The sequence below is a fragment of the Hylobates moloch genome, unplaced genomic scaffold, assembly GCF_009828535.3.
Source record: "Hylobates moloch isolate HMO894 unplaced genomic scaffold, HMol_V3 SCAFFOLD_4, whole genome shotgun sequence".
NCBI lineage: Eukaryota > Metazoa > Chordata > Mammalia > Primates > Hylobatidae > Hylobates > Hylobates moloch.
Genome location: NW_026652279.1, coordinates 70,626,846 through 70,647,179, shown reverse-complemented (window position 1 = coordinate 70,647,179; position 20,334 = coordinate 70,626,846). Strand labels below are relative to the sequence as shown.

The following is a 20,334-nucleotide window of genomic DNA, read 5'->3' as shown; positions in this document are numbered from 1 at the left end:
TTACTTAAGATCGCCCCAGATTTTCCAATCAGAATAACAGAAGTCATTCTCTCATTATAAATTCATATATTCAATTTTTTGTTTCCATGTCTCTGCATTTCTACAATGCGAATCTTAAAAAGTCAATTCCTCTGTGGCCTAAAATGTATCAGATATCTAATGGCTCCTTGTGGTTAAACTTCTTGGTGATGGAACATAAAAAATTTTGCTTTAATTACCAGGCATTCATATTTGTAAATCTCAAAGTAGGCATATGTAAAGCACAAGAAAATGAGCAACTACAAACAAAAAACCCTACTAATAAGTTGCAAAAGAAAAGCAGGGCTGGCCGGGAGCAGTGGCTCATGGCTGTAATCCCAGCATTTTGGGAGGCCGAGGCAGGCGGATCACGAGGTCAGGAGATCGAGACCATCCTGGCTAACACGGTGAAGCCCCGTCTCTACTAAAAATACAAAAAATTAGCCGGGCATGGTGGGGGGCGCCTGTAGTCCCAGCTACTTGGGAGGCTGAGGCAGGAGAATGGCGTGAACCCGGGAGGCAGAGCTCGCAGTGAGCCAAGATCACGCCACTGCACTCCAGCCTGGGCGACAGAGCGAGACTCCATCTCAAAAAAAAAAAAAAAGAAAGAAAAGCAGGGCTACGATTTTTTTTTTTTTTTTTTTTAAGGCAACTGGTAATGGTAGATTGGAATGATTAAGAGTCAACAAGTACATTTAGTTTTCCCAGCGAGGGTGGAGGGGGGCAAAATTGTTAACCCATGAATCTTATGTGGTCTACATTTATTTGGGATTTCCCAAGATTTTTCTTGCCAGAACAAAATCCACTCTGCTACAGGTTCTGCTCCTACTAAGACTTTTCTGCTTCCTCACTTACCCAAATCAAACCTACTTGAAATTAATTCATAACATATCCTGAGATTTCCCCACTGGCTGTCTGAAATCACATCTGTTTACCTTCTTTATGGTAGCCATTTTCTTTCAGTTCTATTGTTCAGACCGTGAGATTTTTTCAGTAGAAAGGAAAAAAAAAAAATCACAAAAATGATGTAACCTAACATTTTCTTAGGGCCTTAATGATTATATTAAGCGGGGTGCTAAGTGCTTTATATGAAACATCATACTTCATGCTCCTAATCATGCTAAAATAATATTCGTTTTACAAATGAGAAAATTTAAGTCAAGAGAATTTATGCAATTATTAAGTGAGAGAACTAGGATTTTAAAAGAGGTGGTCTGATGTCAGAGTCAACGGTCTTAACCACAATATACATGTTTACATTATATGAGTTACACTGGCTGTAGCCTAAGTCAAAATTATCACAAAATGAATTCAAGGAGAACTTAATAGATTATTATACTCCTTTTCACACTGCTTAGAAACACTCTGATTTAACAGAACTGACATGAAGATTAACAAAATAGTCCTCAGTGATTTTTTAAAAATTCTCCATTTGTCACATTTTTCCTAAGATGACATAAATGATGACGTAGTAGTCTGTTACACTTTTGATGAAGACCACTTCAATGGTACGATAGGATGTGTCATATTTAACTGATATGTCTCTCTATATGTATCTTTAATTTAACCACCACACCCCCTGCCAGACTTCTCCAGTGTGAACTTTAAAAACATAGGGTGGTCAGTTGGCTCTTGAGGTGGTTGTCAAAAATGAACGAAGAAACAAAGATATCAATTGTTTACTCCAAAGTCTGAGTTTGAAATTCAATTAGGACAAAAGCCTGAAAGAAATTGAGAGTCCTTAGACCCATTTCCTTACTTCAGTTCCAACACCACTACTGCCTAACCACCAAAAGAAAAGGAAAAAAAAATATTCAGAGCCAAGATGAGAGCAAAGGAAATAGAAACATACAAAAAAAAAGAAAGAAAGAAAGAAAAAAAAACACCCACCACCACCACAACAAAAAATAAACGACAACAACAAAAAACCTTTGGATATGGGTAAATGAGAAGTCTTGGTCAAGGAAGAGGCTGAGAACATGATTTTCCTTAAAAATTTGAAGATTCTAAATAGTCTTATTCCATTTGGGCTGCTATACCAAAATATCATAAACTAGATAGCTTATCAATAACCAAATCTTATTTACCACAGATCTGAAGGCTGGGAAATCTAAGATCAAGGTACCAGCAGATTTGGTATCTGGTGAGAGCCTGCTTTCTGGTTCACAGAGAGTGCCTTCTACTGTGTGATCACCTGAGATCTCTCTCAGATCTCTTTTATAAGGGCATGATTTATATTCATGAAAGCTCTACCCCCATGACCTAATCACCTCCCAAAGGGCCAGCCTTCTAATACCAGTACCTGGGGGCTAGGATTTCAACATATGAATTTGGGAGAGATGTAGTGATTCAGATCATAGCACTGACTGTATATAACAAGGCATCATGACTCATTTTCTAACTGAGATTCAGGGAGGCAGCAGCTTCACAGATCTACCTCTTGTAAAATGCTATAGAAATAAGAAAATAGAAATGGCAACATGGTAGGTCTGAGCATGAACAGCCTAGAGACTTCCCCCTCTTTAGTTTCCCTCAAACCCTGTTTTTTCCCCCAAAAAAGTGTTAAAGCTTGCCTATGCTCCCCACAAATGGTATAGGAGACAGTTCAGTGAGAATTCTGGGGTCCTGTCAGTGTTAGCTGTGATGTGGGTATCCCACAGCAGAAGAAATAGCATGGCCCGTCCCCAGATGAGCATCTTGGAGGGATCACAAACACTAGGAACTGACTTCAAATAGGCCACGTTGAGTAGGCCATTATTAGAAAGAACATTAGAAAGAATATTTATACAGAATGGCTGGAGAAACAGATTAGAGGAGGAGGGTATATTGGAAACAGCAGTCCAGGATAAGAATGAAAAGACAGAACCAAAAAGCAGACAACAACTATCAACTGGACAGTTTTTGTGATGTGAATAACTTTCTAGGAACAGAGGCAACTCCAAGGAAAAAAATGAGGAAAGAATCTGAGAAGAGCTTTCAATTCAAATGGGATTTTGTTTTAAACTGAGAATAATGGAGCTGCCAGTGGATTGAACTAAGAATAAACATAATTGATGAGGGTAAGTCTTCTACCATTAGAAATAATAAATAAACATTGGGTAACAAAAAATGTTACACTAATATACAGCTGAGTTTTAGGTACTGTTTTTTCGTCAGAGTCAAAACCCACTAAATAAACAGGCTGTACTTCTGAGAAAGCATAGTCATTTGACGACACCACTGATCACGGCTCTTTAAGTAAGTTGAATATGCTTTCAATTAATTTTATTGCGGGAGATAAAAGAGGTAACCATACAATGGGAAACATGCTGTTGATTAAAAAAAAAAGAACATAAATAGGAACATAAAGCCTTAAAGTGTGTGTAGAAACTTTGAAGACCTAAAAGTAAAGATAGCATTTATATGGGTAAGTGTAAACTTCTCATTTCATACATATTAAAAGTCAAGAAACCATGTGGATTAGAATGCTTACTATTAGACTATAAGAACCTGGTAACATTTCTGTATTTAAAAATAGATCTCCCTTTTCATCTATCCTTTAGTAAAGATAAGAAATACTTATTACAAAGTTAAATATATACAACACTGTGTCAGATACTACATCAAAATATCCAAACTTCACCAGCAACTTGACAGCTAACACTGACACATTGACATATGATCACAAAAAGGTGCGAGAGACAGTCATACTATTTTCTATTGCTTTATGAAATTATCATTGTTAATGATCATACAATTGCATTTGTTTGTCTGAGCCCTGGGGCAATCACTTTAAGTACTAGTTAAGAATTTCTAAATAAGATCTGTGTAGGCCGGGCGCAGTGGCTCACGCTTGTAATCCCAGCACTTTGGGAGGCCGAGGCGGGCGGATCACGAGGTCAGGAGATCGAGACCACGGTGAAACCCCGTCTCTACTAAAAAATACAAAAAATTAGCCGGGCGTGGTGGCGGGCGCCTGTAGTCCCAGCTACTCGGAGAGGCTGAGGCAGGAGAATGGCATGAACCCGGGAAGTTGTGCCATGATCCAGCCTGGGCAAAAGAGATTCCATCTCAAAAAAAATGTGTAGGAGTAGGACCTTAACACTTGCAAGAGAAAAATTTAAGAGAGAAGGCTACTCAATCTGAGAACTATGATTTTATTTCAGGTGAATATCAAGATTAATATATAGGCGCCACATTTTAAAACATTTTTAAAACTCTTAAAACATCATGGAATTCTTGCTTAAAAATCAAGTTAAATAGTATTTAGAAAGTAAAAAGCCTACATAACATCACCTATCATCAGACAATTTGCTAAGTGTACCCGATCTACATATATACACATACCACTTGCCTATTTCACCAGCAGTATTATCTTGGAAAACCATTTCATGTCTGTATGTGTAGCTCGACCCCATCCTTTTGGAGAGCTGCACTATATTTATTCTATAGTATACTATTACCCAATTCTCTATAGATGTACATCTTTTAGATACACACACACACACACACACACACGCGGGTGTACAAAGTTGCTGTTACTTGTGTGAATACTTAGGAGTTAAATTTCTTGGAAAAATATACATGTGTATAATTGCTGAATCCAAGCATATGAACATTTACATTTACATATTTAATCGTGGTGACTAAATGTGCTCAGGAAGTTTGTACCCATATTTGTATATTTTTCCTATTTATAATCAATATTATAGATTAAAAGTATCTAATTGTTTCAATGTGAGTTTCTTTCACTGTTAGGGAGGCTGGATATTGTGTGATTATGGCATTTATTCCTCTGTGTTTTAACTCTGGCCACATGTTCATGCTTTTTAAAAAGTAATTTTCTAGTTGATTTTTAAATGCTTTTTGTATACTAGCATTTAGTATACTTTTAGGTAAACTAGCATTTTTTCCCATGTATTACAAATATTTTTGCCAGTTTGATGACTTCTCTCCATATTTAATATGCAAATTTTAAACAATAATTCTTTTTAAAGTAGTCACAAATAAGATGTATTTTCTTAAACCAGACCAAAGATTAAATTTATTATGATATTTTAAGTGCAATTATTCTCTTATAATTACAATTCTTGGACACTAAAATCATTACAAAAGATACCTAGCATGGCAGCATAATAATTTTCTGGCAGAGGAGATTTTCTGTTTATAGAGGTATTTTCTCCAGACACATTTAGAATTCACTTAAAATCTCCACGTAGTAGTACTGTCAGAAACAATGAGGTTAAAAACTGTCTGAACCTGTCAAAATGTAAGGGCAGAAATGTAAAACCCACTGAAGCTGATGTTACTAGAAAACCATAATTCACTATGTTATCTTAAGAAGTACAGCACCTGCTCACCTGAGGCAAACATTGCAGGTGACAAAAGTTCAGCCACCCAGGTGTTTCTCCTTGCTGGTGTTTCCCAGACCCAGACAGCAAGCCACTTTATTCTGTTTGCTCTATCAGTACCCACCTCCCTCCAAAAACCACAAACTCTCCTGTGCACAGAATCTCTAGCCTTTGCCTTTAGCGACATCCACTTCCTCAGACATGTGCATATTAAAATGCATAGCTGGAGGGTAAATTGGCAAGTACTTAAAGCATCAGGATATAAAGTTACAAATCTGAACCAGTTGTTTAAAAACTGACCTTGTGGATATATATAAAATATGAATCATAGAGTTAGGTAGTTTTTTTTTATCATAGTGGCAATTTACCAGTCTCAAAGTTTGAATGTCAATGTGGCCAATAACCTCTTGGGTGATAGAAGCTGGGGACTATATGGAACAATATGGAATTTAGACACTGCTTACCAATTCAGTGACTTCAATTTCAAAAGCAGATATAAAGAAACTTTGAAGCCAGAGACAAAGAATAAAGGAAAGGAAGAAGGGAGTGGGGAAAATGAAATGGAATACTCTTTGTAATTTCTTCTACAGGCTTTCTCCCAGAACTGGAGAGGAGCAAAACCAAAAAAAAGAAAAAAGCTTGGATCACTTATTGTAACCAAAACCACAAGTTATAATAGTCTCAAGAGATTCTAACTATCCAGACATCTGTTGGATAACAAATGTAGCCAAACATGCATCCTTAAAGAGGTTTCTAGGTTATGCAGTGACAGCTTTACAGTCCAGAGAACAGATAATCCAATCAAAGAAAGAGCTAATCTGGATCCATTTCTTACCCAAAAAAAACATAATTAAGGACATAACACCAACGTAGGAAACTTGATACCTAGGAGTATGAATTATAACATTTACTACTCCAATTTTTTAAAGATGCTTCAAAACTGCTGAAATCTACTTGCATTTTAATGCCTATTTGATATAAGTAATCAATCTCTCTATTAATGCAAGATACATTGGAAAGCATTCCATTAGAATGAGATATGTTGCATCTATATTAATTCTTGAGTTGACATCAGAAACTTTTCATCTCTCTCTCTCTTTGTTTTTTTTTTTTTGAGACGAAGTCTCACTCTGTCACCCAGGCTAGAGGCTGGAGTGCAGTGGCACGATCTTGGCTCACTGCAACCTCTGCTTCTGGGTTCAAGCGATTCTCACGCCTCAGCCCCCCCGGTAGCTGGAATTACAGGTGTGTGCCACCACGCCTGGCTAATTTTTTGTATTTTTATTAGAGACGGCATTTCACCATGTTGTCCAGGCTGGTCTCAAACTCCTGACCTCAGGTGATCCACCCACCTTGGCCTCCCAAAGTGTTGGGATTACAGGCGTGAACCACTGTGCCCAGCCTCATCTCACTTTTATGTGACATGAACAGAAGCTTCCTCCCTGACATTTTCCAAAAGAGACTGTCCAATTCAAGTAAACATAAATCGGGCTTCAATGATTATGAAGATGCCAAGCATCACCAAATAGTGCTCAAGTAAACCAGGCACGAAAATAAACACTGTAACACATACTTGTGTTAAAAAAAATTATGAAGTTAAGTCCCCAGCATATCAGACTGTAACCCAAAAATAAAAAATACCTAGCACATTTTGTTTCTCATCAGTCCTTTTTGCCAAGAAATTCGGAACATGTTGCCTGCAGACAACTGTTTGTGAAACCTTATATTATTGATAAAGAGAACAAGAAAAGAATAGTTAGGCAGCCTGAAAGGGATAAACAGTATCTGTAAATTCCTCAGGCCATATAGAATTTTTGTATGTAATCTTTGCAGACTGTTCAAAAACGGATATAAAATTGTCAGGGAACAAGTTCTGAAACAGATCTTCATTTGAGCTGTTCTTTTAGATGCGCCCCTACAAGATCGATGAGAAACAGCAAAGCTGAAAGTATTATTTGCTGATAAGAACCTGACCACTGAAACAGGCTTTCCAATGCTTTGTGTCGTTTCCTACTGAGAGTCATATCAGGACAACCTGGGAGTTATGGCTTCCTTCAATAGTGAGTGAGCACATCAGTTTCTTTTGGGAAGACAAGTTTTACTTTGAAAAAGTCTCCACCTTCCAACCACAGCTAGTTGATGACAATTTCTTTAAGAAAACTGTTAAAAGCTGATGGCATTGCCTAATCTTGCTTGCAGTTTTTAAGAAAATACTTGGCCTGGCGCAGTGGCTCACGCCTGTAATCCCAGCACTTTGGGAGGCCGAGGCGGGCGGATCACGAGGTCAGGAGATCGAGATCATCCTGGCTAGCATGGTGAAACCCCAACTTTACTAAAAATACAAAAAATTAGCCGGGCGTGGTGGCGGGCGCCTGTAGTCTCAGCTACTCAGGAGGCTGAGGCAGGAGAATGGCGTGAACCTGGGAGGTGGAGCTTGCAGTAAGCCGAGATTGCGCCACTGCACTCCAGCCTGGGCAACAGAGCAAGACTCCCTCTCAAAAAAATAAAAAAGAGAAGAAAAGAAAATACTTGAGATAGCAAGGGATGCTATCCAATTTACATAGTAATTTATATGGTAAAGTGAGCTTTAAAACTCCTTCATAAAATTAATGCTAAGATAAAAAACTGATTAGATTTGCAACTTTTAAGGATTAGCATTTATTATTGGAGTTTTGTTGAGCCTAATTCATAGTCTAACTTCCTTTTTTGTACTTAAAATTTTCTTTTGTTTTATATGAGTGCCAAGGATGAATATCTCAACAATACGTAAGCATAATGGGATAGGTTTTTGTTTTTTTTTTAGTACCCTCTCATTCCACGTGGCAGAGTATTCTAGATAGGGAAAATGTTTAAATGTATAAAAATGCCTTGAAGATGTTAACCCCGCAATATTTTTATCTTCTTTTCCATTGTCTGCCCAATCAATACAAAAGCACCTAGTTTTCACTGCACGGCCAATATCAGCAAACACCACTATCGGGAAATTTAACTGTAACAAATATCGCAGCTAATCTTCAAGAACAGGAAAGAATTAAGTCAGACACAGACAAAATAAAAATGACAGAAGCATTCACAGCTTGCGCCTCAATTCTTCAGGATGCCTCAAACCTCCAATGTGAATTAATCTTTTGTTGTAATGAACCCTATCTCAGATTCAGAACCATGAGAGTTTTCATTCTGTATCATGCATCACCGTCTAGAAAACACAAGCTCATTGGGTCCTCCCAGCTGTGTCGGGGAGGAAGTGTCCTCTCCATTTTGCATCTAAGGAAGAGGAGGAGCTGAGGGGTTATAGGCTTACTCAACATAATGCAGCTAGTAAGCGGTGATATGTGTCCAGAATCTGTTTTTCAGTCCCATTTTTCCCTACATATATCTGCACAGAATTTCTACATCTCTGCAAATACTAAAGATGCCTACATTGACCAGGATTTTTATGAGCCCCTAAGTGAATTTGGGAGGGGGGAAATAAATTACTAATAGAATTAATATATCTCTTTTCTCTTTTTCCCTGTCTGCCTCTCTCTCTCTTTCAATGCATACATACAAATATGTACATAAATAAATATGTATATATATTCTTCTTCTAAAGTCCTTCTCCTTCTTTCCTCCTCAAACTTATATTAGTGACCTCAATACCTGCAGCCCCAAAAGAAAACACATTTTGACAAACTAGTCTTCTCTGCTTTCATTGAATGATATGTACGTGCACATACGATACAGACAAATATGCACACTTTTTTGTTATTATTTTCCAAAAAAGACATATATGTGCTTTTCTTGAGCTTTCCTTTTTCAGTCAGCAATACCATATGGAATGCAATTCACTCATAGATCCCACCTCTTGATGGTAATCGCTCAATTCCATTTTTTTTGTTACTGCAAACATTGTCACAATAAACACTTTTATACACACATCATATGCTGCTGCTTGTATTTATGGGAGGTAGACTCATAGGAGTAAGAATGCTCAGCCAGAGTTTATGAAAATTATTAGCTACTACATTTTCCAGTCTACTTCTTTAAAATACTAAAACTCTAATTTTCTACCAGCAATATATGAGAAATAGCAGTTTCTCTTACGAAGACACCTTTTACAATGATTCAAATTTACACCACATAACTATTTGTATTATTATGCAAGCACATCCTAAAACATAGCACCTTTAGAAAGTTCCTGCACCTCTTCTACCAAGTAGGAGAAGAATCTGAGGCAAATCCCCATACTTTAGGCATTGCGACATTATGGCACCATGTTATGGAGGAAAGCCCACAGAAGCCCATGGGCATGACAGCTACACAGCTCTCAGAGAGTAGGGGAATTTCGTTAAGGTCCTGCAGCATCCAGCCTGGAATACTTGAAACTGACGGCAATGCTCTGGAATGCATTTCTCCCCTCTTATTCATCATCCAGTTACTTTTCATGCAGATCTCACAGGCTGGGATCTCCTGGCGTTTCGTATGCATCTCAAAGATGGTTTCCATTACCCTTCTGGTCATGAAATTGTCATTCTGGACACGTGCCCTACACAGCTAACACCAATCAAGAGTTTGTAAATATTTTAACATAACTCTGATGTTTTTTTCCTCAGTGGAAAATAGGCTTATGACATATGCCAGAGAAAAAGAAAAAGTTTTGTAGAAAGTGTGAAGCAATCGGGTGTTGATTAGAAAAATTTTTATTGTTACCAAATCATCATAAACTCGACAATGACAACAAAGTCCAGAAAAAGTGTTTCCATTATTCATAAACATTCTGCCTGGTATTTTTAAAAATAATCTGCACCTATTGCTTTATGATGTTCTAACTATCCTAGCTGAGATAATGCCCTCAAGGTAGATATACAAAATTCTATAAATCTTTTTTGAACCATAATAATGAGATGGAAAAAAATCATATAGTCCTAGGGCTGACTTCCATATAGAAATGTCATTTTATCTGGCCTGGTGCGGTGGCTCACGCTTGTCATCCCAGCACTTTGGGAGGCTGAGGCAGGCGGATCACGAGGTCAGGAGATCGAGACCACAGTGAAACCCCGTCTCTACTAAAAATACAAAAAAAAGTTAGCCGGGCGTGGTGGCCGGCGCCTGTAGTCCCATCTACTCGGGAGGCTGAGGCAGGAGAATGGCGTGAACCTGGGAGGCGGAGCTTGCAGTGAGCCCAGATTGCGCCACTGCACTCCAGCCTGGGCGACAGAGCGAGACTCTGTCTCAAAAAAAAAAAAAAAAAAAAAAAGAAATATCATTTTATCTGTCTACATACTGAGATCAAATGATTATAAGTAAACTTTTATGCCTATTATATATTTAATACCATTTTTTAAATCATTTGTACAAATTACTAATATTGTCAGGAAAGGCTTCAATCAATCCCTAATGCCATAGCCCTCAGAATTCAGATGGCTAATGTCTGCTCCCTGAGAAGGAGTGAAGTAAAAAGGAGGGAAACTACTTTTAGTTGAGCATCTACAATACATGATATTTTGATGCCCTCTCATCTTTAGGGTGAAAAATATCACAGTGCTTTAATATTTTAACATAAATCAAACTATTCTGTTTATTATTATTGAGGCTTTCTAATGATTCATCTCCATTTCGTTGTAAAGCCTGGAATTGGAGCATTATAATATTTAGTAAATATTCAAGGGTCTTGAGTTGTAAATCTAGGTTTCCTTTAGTCCTTTTTGTAAACGTAACTGGGTATTGTAGATGTTACTGGGTATAAAGCCCCATAATTTTAATGACATTAGTACCCCAATGAAATTAACATATCAGTAACTTTTAAGAAGTGTTATTTAGCAAGGTTATTTGTAGAACTTTCATGCAACTAGTGATTTTTACCCAGGTGGGTTAGCACCAGACCACCTAAAAGAAATCGTGGGTCTTGAGATGTAAGTTTTGGCAAATTTACAGGTGGAATGGAAAAGTAAGAAGTAAATAGATCTATCTCTCTTTCATGGAGAGAAACTGCCTCTCCATTTGCTTCTCTAGTATATTTGCTATTCTCGCCCAGTTTTTTGTATTGCCTGTACCTAACAAAACCAAGATATTTATGTTTTTAATTAATAGATTTCATTATAAAGCATCATTGTAGTGCCAACTATCATAATCTTAAACACTAAAGTAGTTTAATTAGTCTGCTCCAAAGTGAATACTATATAACAATTTTGAGCAATGATGATTACAACTTAAACCCATTAAAATATAATTTTTGTCACTTGTGAATAATGTCCCTTTCACAGAATATTCATATTAAATCAGAATGTTGTTTTTAAATATAGCTTACTGGCCTTAAACCATAAATAATTCGGAATACCATTTAATGTGGTTCTGCTTTTATGATATCATCAGGCACAAGCTGTCCATGAAGAGAAAAGTGTAGATTAGGACATTTATCTACTCCTGACTTCCCCTGTAGTACCCAGTGCTTCCTATCTAATATCAAAATGGAGACCCTCAAACAATTTTTTTCAGTTTTCTTAACAGATGAACTTCATTCACAGGTTAGAGAGTAAAGTTTATTGCTATGAAAGTCTCTTCAGAGAGTACTAGAAACAACTTTCTGTACTTCTCAGTCTGCGCTGTGCAAGTCATTTGTAGACTAGTAGACTTGTTTCCTCTGTCTGGCAAAAAAGGGTTGTCCCAGTCTGTGACACACAATCTTGATTTCACTTGATATCTAAAGATATCTTGCTAAGTGAGAGATGAACAAGATAGTGTTTAATATCTGGATAAAATCACAGTTTGGGGCCAGCTCATATAATGACTCACTCATAGAATCCACTATTAGGTGGCTACTTACGCAAATTAATGGCTAGTAATTAGGATGTGTTTTTTTGAGAGGCAAAAGGTACATCAACATATGTTTACTCCCTCTAAGCTCTAGATTTCATGGACCTGTGAAATATTAGGTTATGCAAAAGTAATTGTGATATATATATAAATATGCATATGGTGCTGTTTTGTTTGTTTAATATTAGGTTACCTAAATGTATCCTAGCAAAAAGTATATGAATAACCTCAATTCTAAGTTGTTTATGTGTACTGCATATTGCATTATTGTGACATTCCTCAAAGTAAAAATAGATATTTATAACAAAATGGTAGCTAAAATAACATGAGGGATCCCAAGAAAAATAAATCTGTGGATCTACAGATGAATGCAATCTCATGCCATGAGCAGCTTGTGTTTATAAGGGAGTCACACCACAAAGCATGACTGCTTTTGCTTTTGGTACATTTAAATAAAGTGGATGAAGTGGAAATGATGAAAGTCAAGTTTAAATTTCAGTAAAAAGCCCTTATTAACAAATCTTCACTTGAAAAATTAACTTAAACTTGGCTGGAATGTACAAGATTGTATGTCTTACATTAGGTAAATTATTGGCAACAACAGGAAGTAAGAATGACAACATTGCAGTAAAATGCCTGGAATGATTATGACCACTAAAAGAGGACTACTATCTCAGAATTTACTTAATGTTATCACTAAAAAATCTGAGGATGATAAGAGGAGACATATTCTTGCATTCACACGTGAATGCCTGGTAATATGTTGTACACGATCACAAATATTTCCACATTTAACTCTCCCCTTCCTTACACACAAAGGGGCCCAGTATAATACTCTGAGATAGCTGAAATCAGTCCTCCACATCCTGTGACCCTCCCTTATTCATTGTACTATTCTAGGTGTTATCTCTGGCCCCACCTACCCTTGTTAACCTAGGTTACACGCAGCTTAATATAAGGTGAAAGTCATTCATAAAAGTTGAAAACTATGGCTTCTATTATGCGGAAGAAACAAAGCTAAATGAGAAGTTAATAAGTACACCCCCAAAAAATGTGTTCATAAGAAAGGCAGAGTGAAACAATCTCCTGCTAAACACAATTTAAAATGCTTTTTTACTGAAGAATATATAAAACATTTTATATGCTACCACATGAGCAGAGTAGAATTAGGTAGCAGTAACAGAGACCTGCATGGCATGGCAAAGCATGAAATATTTTTATCCGTTTCTTTACAGAAAAATGTTGCTAACCCCTGGATTATGCCATACATGATATTATAAAACTTTTGTCACTACACATTATATTACATTCAACCTTCTAGATTTCAAGGTTTCCTTAATTTCTTTAAGTAGATACAATGAAAAAATGTACCTAAAATTATTAAACTATTTGCAATGAATTGAATGTTTATGACTCCCCTCCAAATAAATTCAGATGTTGAAATCCTCACCCCCAAGGTGATGGTATAAGAAAGTGAGCCATAGAAGGTAATTAGTTATGAGGGTGGAGCCCTCGTGAATGGCATTATTGCGCTTATAAAAGAGATCCTTAAGGTTACTTTGCCCGTTTCGCCATATGAGGTTACAATGAAAAGATGGGCATCTAGAAAACAGGCCCTTACCAGACATCAAATCTTTTAGAACCTTGATGTTGGATTTCCCAGCTTTCAAAACTATGACAATAGATTTCTGTTGTTTATAAGCTACACAGTGTATGATATTTTATTACAACAGCTTGAAAGCACTAAGACATAATTTCTCTACTAATGAAAATTTAATGTTTCTAGGCTGGGCACAAGTGGCTTACGCCCGTAATCCCAGAACTTTGGGAGGCCAAGGTGGGCAGATCATGAGGTCAGGCGTTTGAGACCAGCCTGGCCAACATAGTGAAACCCCGTCTCTACTAAAAATACAAACATTAGCAGGGCATGATGGCATGCACCTGTAGTCCCAGCTACTCAGGAGGCTGAAGCAGGAGAATCGCTTGAACCCAGGAAGTGAAGGTTGTGGTAAGCTACGATCATACCATTGCACTCCAGCCTGGGCAACAGAGCGAGACTCCGGAAAAAAAAAAAAAAAAAAAGAAAGAAAGAAAATTTCACATTTTTACCAACTTCTTCTCAAAATGGTTGGTTTAATGTATTTATCTCCTAATGGATGTGAAAATACCTATATTTTAATGGTCCAGGTCACCTGGACTTTGAGAAGTTTTATGACTGTATGAAGATTCTTCTCTTGGCTGCTCAGTAGTCACCCAATATCGATGCTGAGTTTTCAGCTAAATCACTGTTTCTGGCTGTACGTTCAGGCCAACGTGGCACAGATTATATAGAGGGACCCAACTTTCACTGTTCTCAACTGTTCTACTACCCCTTCCTAGCTTGGTCCTACTTTGCAAAAACTTCCGTTCATTTAAAAGTAGTTGCAAAAGTGGTAGAGTGGCTACTACCCCTTTGCTGTCTGTCTTTAGAGGACAGTGTGGTGTGCAACCAGCTCCCTCTCCCTTTAGGACCAAGGCATTTATTCTCCTGTTGCTGGCAATTCCTGATTCTCAGTTGCTTCTCTCTTTGGGAATTGCCTTCAGCTGAACAAACCCACCTGGCCCAATATCATGTCCCCTTCCCAGAAGCAGATCACAACTTCTAACTGGTCAATTCAGGAATGTAAAAGCCCAACCCCCTTGACCCGAGGCAGCACAATGAGACTTCTTCTGCCCAAATCTCCTGTCCCCCAAAGATGTTGCCCTGAGAACATTACCCCATAAATTGTCTACAAGCAAATCTGAGTCTCAGAGTCTGTTTCCTAGAAAAATTGACCTACAACACCCCTCTCTAACTCCTCCCAAAGAAAGAGAGATGTAATATTTGTTATTATATCTGAGTTTAGCAGAATAAAATGACCACATATGGCTCAGCCTCTTCCACTGTCTCTTTTTCGGGCCAGCGTCGATACATGATGGTGCATTGTCCTCCTGCTTGTGCCTTTTGTAGGGAAACTGCACAAGGGTTAGGCCTCAGATTACGTTTTCCAGAGACAAATCTGAGCAATCATCAGTCTCTTCACAGTAATGGAGCTCTAATCTGTATAACAAGGAAGATGTCTATGGGAATCTTCTCTGAAGTCTAGATTTTCCCCAGAACTGCATGTCCCAGAATCCAAATTTAGCTGAAGGAAGTAGAGGTCTAATTGTGGCATTAAGTCTAATCTAGAATCTCCAATTCTGCCTGATCAATGATTATCCTAATAATTTTATCTTTATTTTAATGATTCCTTTGTTTTCTCAATTGGGTCAAAATTTATGAAACGAATCTTGATTACTGTCCTAAACCCACATTGACAAAGGGCAGCACGCCACACATGCAATAGGAAAACCTTCATCTTTCACTAATAACCATTTTAATAGTCGAATTCACCTAATTTTATCTGATTTACTTATACAAGGAGATGTTATCCCAGCAATCCCTTAGAGAGGGACACGTCTTAGTTCAAACTTCAGCTTGGACACATAACAATGCAATTTAAGCAAGTAGTTTTCTGAGTCTCAGGTTTCTTAGTCATAAATGAAACTAACAAGATCTATCTCAGATTTAGTTTAAGAACTTAAAGTAATAGTGTATGTATGTGTGTGTATATGTATATAAAGTACCCCAGGTAATGCCTTATATTGTGAGTAATAAATGCTCATTCATAGCTCTGTAAGTATGAAGAATTATTATAAGTGATATCCAACTGGGTCCTCTCAAGAATTTCCAGGGAACAAAAACCCTCTTTTCTACTTCCAAAAGGTGTGAGAACGGCTTTTCATCTTGATGAGTTTATTTCAAGCTGAAATTCTGTAACCAGTCAGTGAATCAAGCTCACACCAAAGTGAATAAGTACAAAAGTAGGCTATCAAAATGAAAGAGCAATAATCACACCCATTTCCCCCCTTACTGGTAGAATTCATAGAGGGAAGAACACGCCCTTTGCCTGCTAAGAGCATTGTTACCGTTGCCACATAAGTACCACATAAAACAGAGAAGAGCCTCCTGAGACCTGCTGTCCACGAAGGCAGCTGCCAAATTGGGAATGCTAGTAAGATCTGGCCTCAGGCATCAAATGTCTCCCAAGTTGTCTTTATTCTGTTAGTATGTGGCAAAGAAAGAAGGGAAGCCTGTGCTGGCTGTGCCATCACACACGCTTCTGCAGAGGGAGTACCAAGTCCCCTGACACTTTGTTTAGAAAAGCGGCTTGAACCCGGTCTCAATAGGAAGCTGAAATGGGTTAGATGGGGCAATGATCAACAATGGAAAGCTCAGTGGAGAAAAGTTAACCAAAATAAGAATGTTCCACTCATGTCACAGGAGAGGTAAAATAAAGCTGAGCATTTATGACTCTGGGGAATTATTTGTTGTGAACCAGCACATGATTAAGCGTTCTCCATACTGCAGAAAAGCTAACGAAGGAAAGAATTTCTTTAAGCTTTTGGAAAGAGAGTTCCCACGTGCCACAAAATGTTCTAGCAAAAGAACCTGGGACCCACTACTTTGGACTCTAGGGATGCAATGATCAATTTGTCGTTTTGGGCTCTGATGCCTGTGATTTCATGAGCTCGGAACTATGAATACTATTAATATGACCAGTCTGGTCCAAAAATCAAGCTCAGACATTTAACACAGAACCTTCAGAACTAGTGAATTCCAGAAAGGAGATGAATGCTCTGTGAAGAAATCATTTCCTTACTATTCGTTTCTAAATCTGTTGAATATAAATTTTATAGTAGTCTTTTAAGTCTTGTATTATTTAAATCAGAGACAGGGAGAGAGGAGAGGAACAAAGGAGGAGGAATAAGGAAGAGAAAAGAAGGAAAGGCAAAGGAGGGTAAAGTCAGGGAACAGAGGGCAGAGGAGGGTAGAGGAGGAAGAAAATGAAGAAAAAAATCATTCTTTTAAAATACGTTCCCTAATTCTTGTTCAAAAGGCTACACTATAGACTATATTTCAGCAGTTTTTGTAAGTCATACATAAGGCCTAACAAAAAAAGGAAAGAAAGAAAAATTACTGAAGTGTACTATTTCTGAATTCTGTTAGGCCTGACACATGGTATAACGCGCAGAGACATGGGAGATTTAAATAATGGGCTCAGTTCTTTTTAAACAGAAGGTACCAGAGATTCCATTTCAAAGGAACAGACCACTGGCCTAAGAGATGAGAGAAAAGCTCTGAGGCCTTTCTCAGGCTGTATGTCATGAGCTAGTCCTACCAGTTTCTGCAGGAATGCAGAAATTATTGCAAAATGGCTAGGTTCCATAAACATGTCGGTAAAGTTTAACTTTACAGATAAGAAAAAATAATTTCAAAACAAATTTCCACCCTTTCTTAAATTAACTTTATCTTGTTATAGAAAGAAAGAAATCCAGCAGCTTACCTGTATCAAATCCCACGCTTGGCACTATGTCTACTGTTCCATGAAAGGCTCCAGCCCATGCTGAGGTAGCAGAGGTGACTGTAGTCGGTTCCGTCTTTGTGATGTCACACTGGGGAGCAGGAATCCTGGCCGCATGCACTGAAGGCATCAGCAGAGGCCCATAGGACGGATCCAGGGCAGAGCCAGCAGGAGGGTGGTGATGGTGGTGATGACGGTGGCGGTGGCGGTGGTGCACGTGGGCATGAGGGTGGTGGTGCCGCATGTACACGTCATGCATATGGCTGTAGGATGGGCTCACCTGAGATGTCAAAGGATAAGGCCAGGACTCAGACACAGCAGGGGGAGGGGCTGGGCCAGTCTGATGCAGGTTGTGTCCTGGCCAAGGACTGGGATCAGCCGCAGAAAAGGTGCCAGGGGGTCCGGTGACCTGGAAGTCAGGATGAACTCCCCCCAAACAAGGCGCAGGTGGGGGCTGGTAAGAGCCGGTCCAAAAGGAAGTTGGGAAACTATTCCGTTGGCTTGAGAGAGCTGAGCTGTCTGAGAAGACAGAAAATAAAAAACATTATTAACATAAGACTCGGTTTTGGGATAGACTTGCCTTTAATTGTCCACTCTAGTTGTCCGATAATATTTTACAAGCAGTCAAATCAGCATGCACTCTTACTCTCCCCAAACAGGGGTGAATTGATACCAGGCTGGCCTCTGGGCTCGTAAGCCAGTGGGTCCATGTGCAAGATCCAAAGTGTTGAATGAGCCTCCCTCCATTTGCTTTGCTTGGCTTATGCCGTCACAGTCTGTGCTAAGGTTTGCTATTTGGGGATTGAAAAACTTCATTTCCTTCTGAGTACCTTGCAGCCATCAGGCCTAAGAGGAGGTCATATCTACCCACTTCACAGGTAAAGAAAGCTTATGCCATAAATGAGGTTTATATAAGTTGGAAATGATCACTTTTCCAACTTCTAAATGCAAATACAATTTTCACTTAAATGAAACATTTTAATGCCAAAGGTAACAATGGAAGTGAGATTACAATTACTTATACTCACTGACACTCATTTTCCACTAAGAAGAGTGTATTCCAGCCTCATTTTATTTATTTATTTATTTATTTTCTGTGGAGATCTGGGAGTCTCTAGACCAAGAATAAAAATGGTCAATATTTAATGACAGTATCAAATACCCAACATTTTTCCAGGGGCTTTTCATGGATAATCTCATAGGAGTTTCATTCCAGGCCTATGGGGGTAATTATTGTTATTATTCCCATGATGAGAAAATCCCAGTAGAGAAGAAGCCCAAGGCTTAAGATGGCAAGAATGGGACTAGGCTTTGAAGCCAGGTGGCCTAAATGGCCAATGGCTGGTCCTCTTCATAAAGTGCCACAAGAGGGCACAGTTGTAACTATGAACCTCAACATCTCGAATTTGGTGACAATCCTATGGAAATGATGAGTGGAGGAAATTCAAGTAGAGGTCACGGGTTTGAGGAAGTATTTTGGGGAGAGGGAAATATCAAAGAATAGCACTTAGAGACAAATGCTAATGAAAACCATCCCCTAACTCTTCATCAGTTCAATTTGCTACTCAATCATAATAACATATTTATACATGACCTACTATGTATCAGACATAGGCGTCAGGGATGACCAAATGGTCATCATTTTTAGTCACAATCTGCAGAAGGATAGATAAGTAAAAACGGACATGTGCAAGGTGACACCGTAGGTATTCTCCCAACAGGAAGCACAGAGAGCACCGACCCAGCTCAGAGAGTGACAAGTAAGTGGAAGCTGACTCAGTTGGGGCTAGCCCTGGAAAGAGAGCTTTAGACAAATGGATCAGCACATCAGAAAAGGTCATATATTACACACACACACACACACACACACGACAGCAGCAGCGTTTGAAAGACAAAAAGAGTTCTGTAGGCAGAAGGTGGCAACAGAAAAATTGAGACTATTGAAATAAGGACCAAAATGGGTGTAGACTTGCTGGCCATGGTACTGAATGTAAATTCTATTCTATGGTGGTAGGGTCTCAATGGGCTTTGAAGGGTTTTAAACTAGGAAGTGACATAGTCAAATCCGTCTGTAGAAAGATCAGTGCCTCCACCTGTAGCCTGTTGCCTACAGTGTTGTATAACTGAACAAGCAATGGGCTGGGAGACCAAGGAGCCCGGCTTTGATCCTAGGTCTTACCCTATCTCATTTTATCACCCAATATGGACCCATTGATCTTTCCATGGTTTACTTTCTTTCTCGAAGGAAATGAAGTATTTGAATTCATTAACTCAAATTATCTACAGCTTAATACTGCTAACAGTCTGTGAAGTGCCCTATGGATTATTTTTATTTACAGAAGAAGGTATTTTCTAAAGATGTTAGTCATGCAAGTTTAAGAGAGTATTTTTATACTGAGTTCCACATAAAAGAACCTTGCTAGATCTTTCCATTGAATGAAGGGTATGAATGGAGGATATCTTAGGAAGTATTTTAAAATAAGAATATTCAAAACTCTGACGTTACCTATGTTTTCACTATAAATATCCAGGCCAGTTTTCTTGCCTCCAGGAAAGCTTAAAAAACTTCAATCAACCACCACATATATCATTTGGTTAACATAATTAGGCTATTACTGTGGTGTTTGAACATTTCCTCTCCCCTAAAGGCTGTGGCAGCAGCACTGCAAGCTCTTCTATTCTTTCCCCTTCAGCTGGGCACCAGAGCTATGATCATGACCATTCATCCCATTCATCCTGTGGTCACACAGGTATTCACAGTCAATTCCCTC

General features: G+C 38.4%; 1 protein-coding gene across 5 annotated transcripts in view; it reads right to left on the bottom strand.

Moving 5' to 3' along the window:
• Nucleotides 1-20,334, bottom strand: part of VGLL3 (vestigial like family member 3) — a 56,976-nt gene that overhangs the window by 17,275 nt on the left and 19,367 nt on the right. For all 5 annotated transcript variants that reach the window (XR_009213365.1, XR_009213364.1, XM_058438184.1 and 2 more), the window contains exon 3: nt 17,546-18,082. Coding sequence is in view for 3 of the 5 variants with exons in the window: in XM_058438184.1 (XP_058294167.1) it covers nt 17,546-18,082 (537 nt within the window). In the remaining 2 variants the exon portion in view is untranslated. The remainder of the gene's footprint in view (nt 1-17,545; nt 18,083-20,334) is intronic.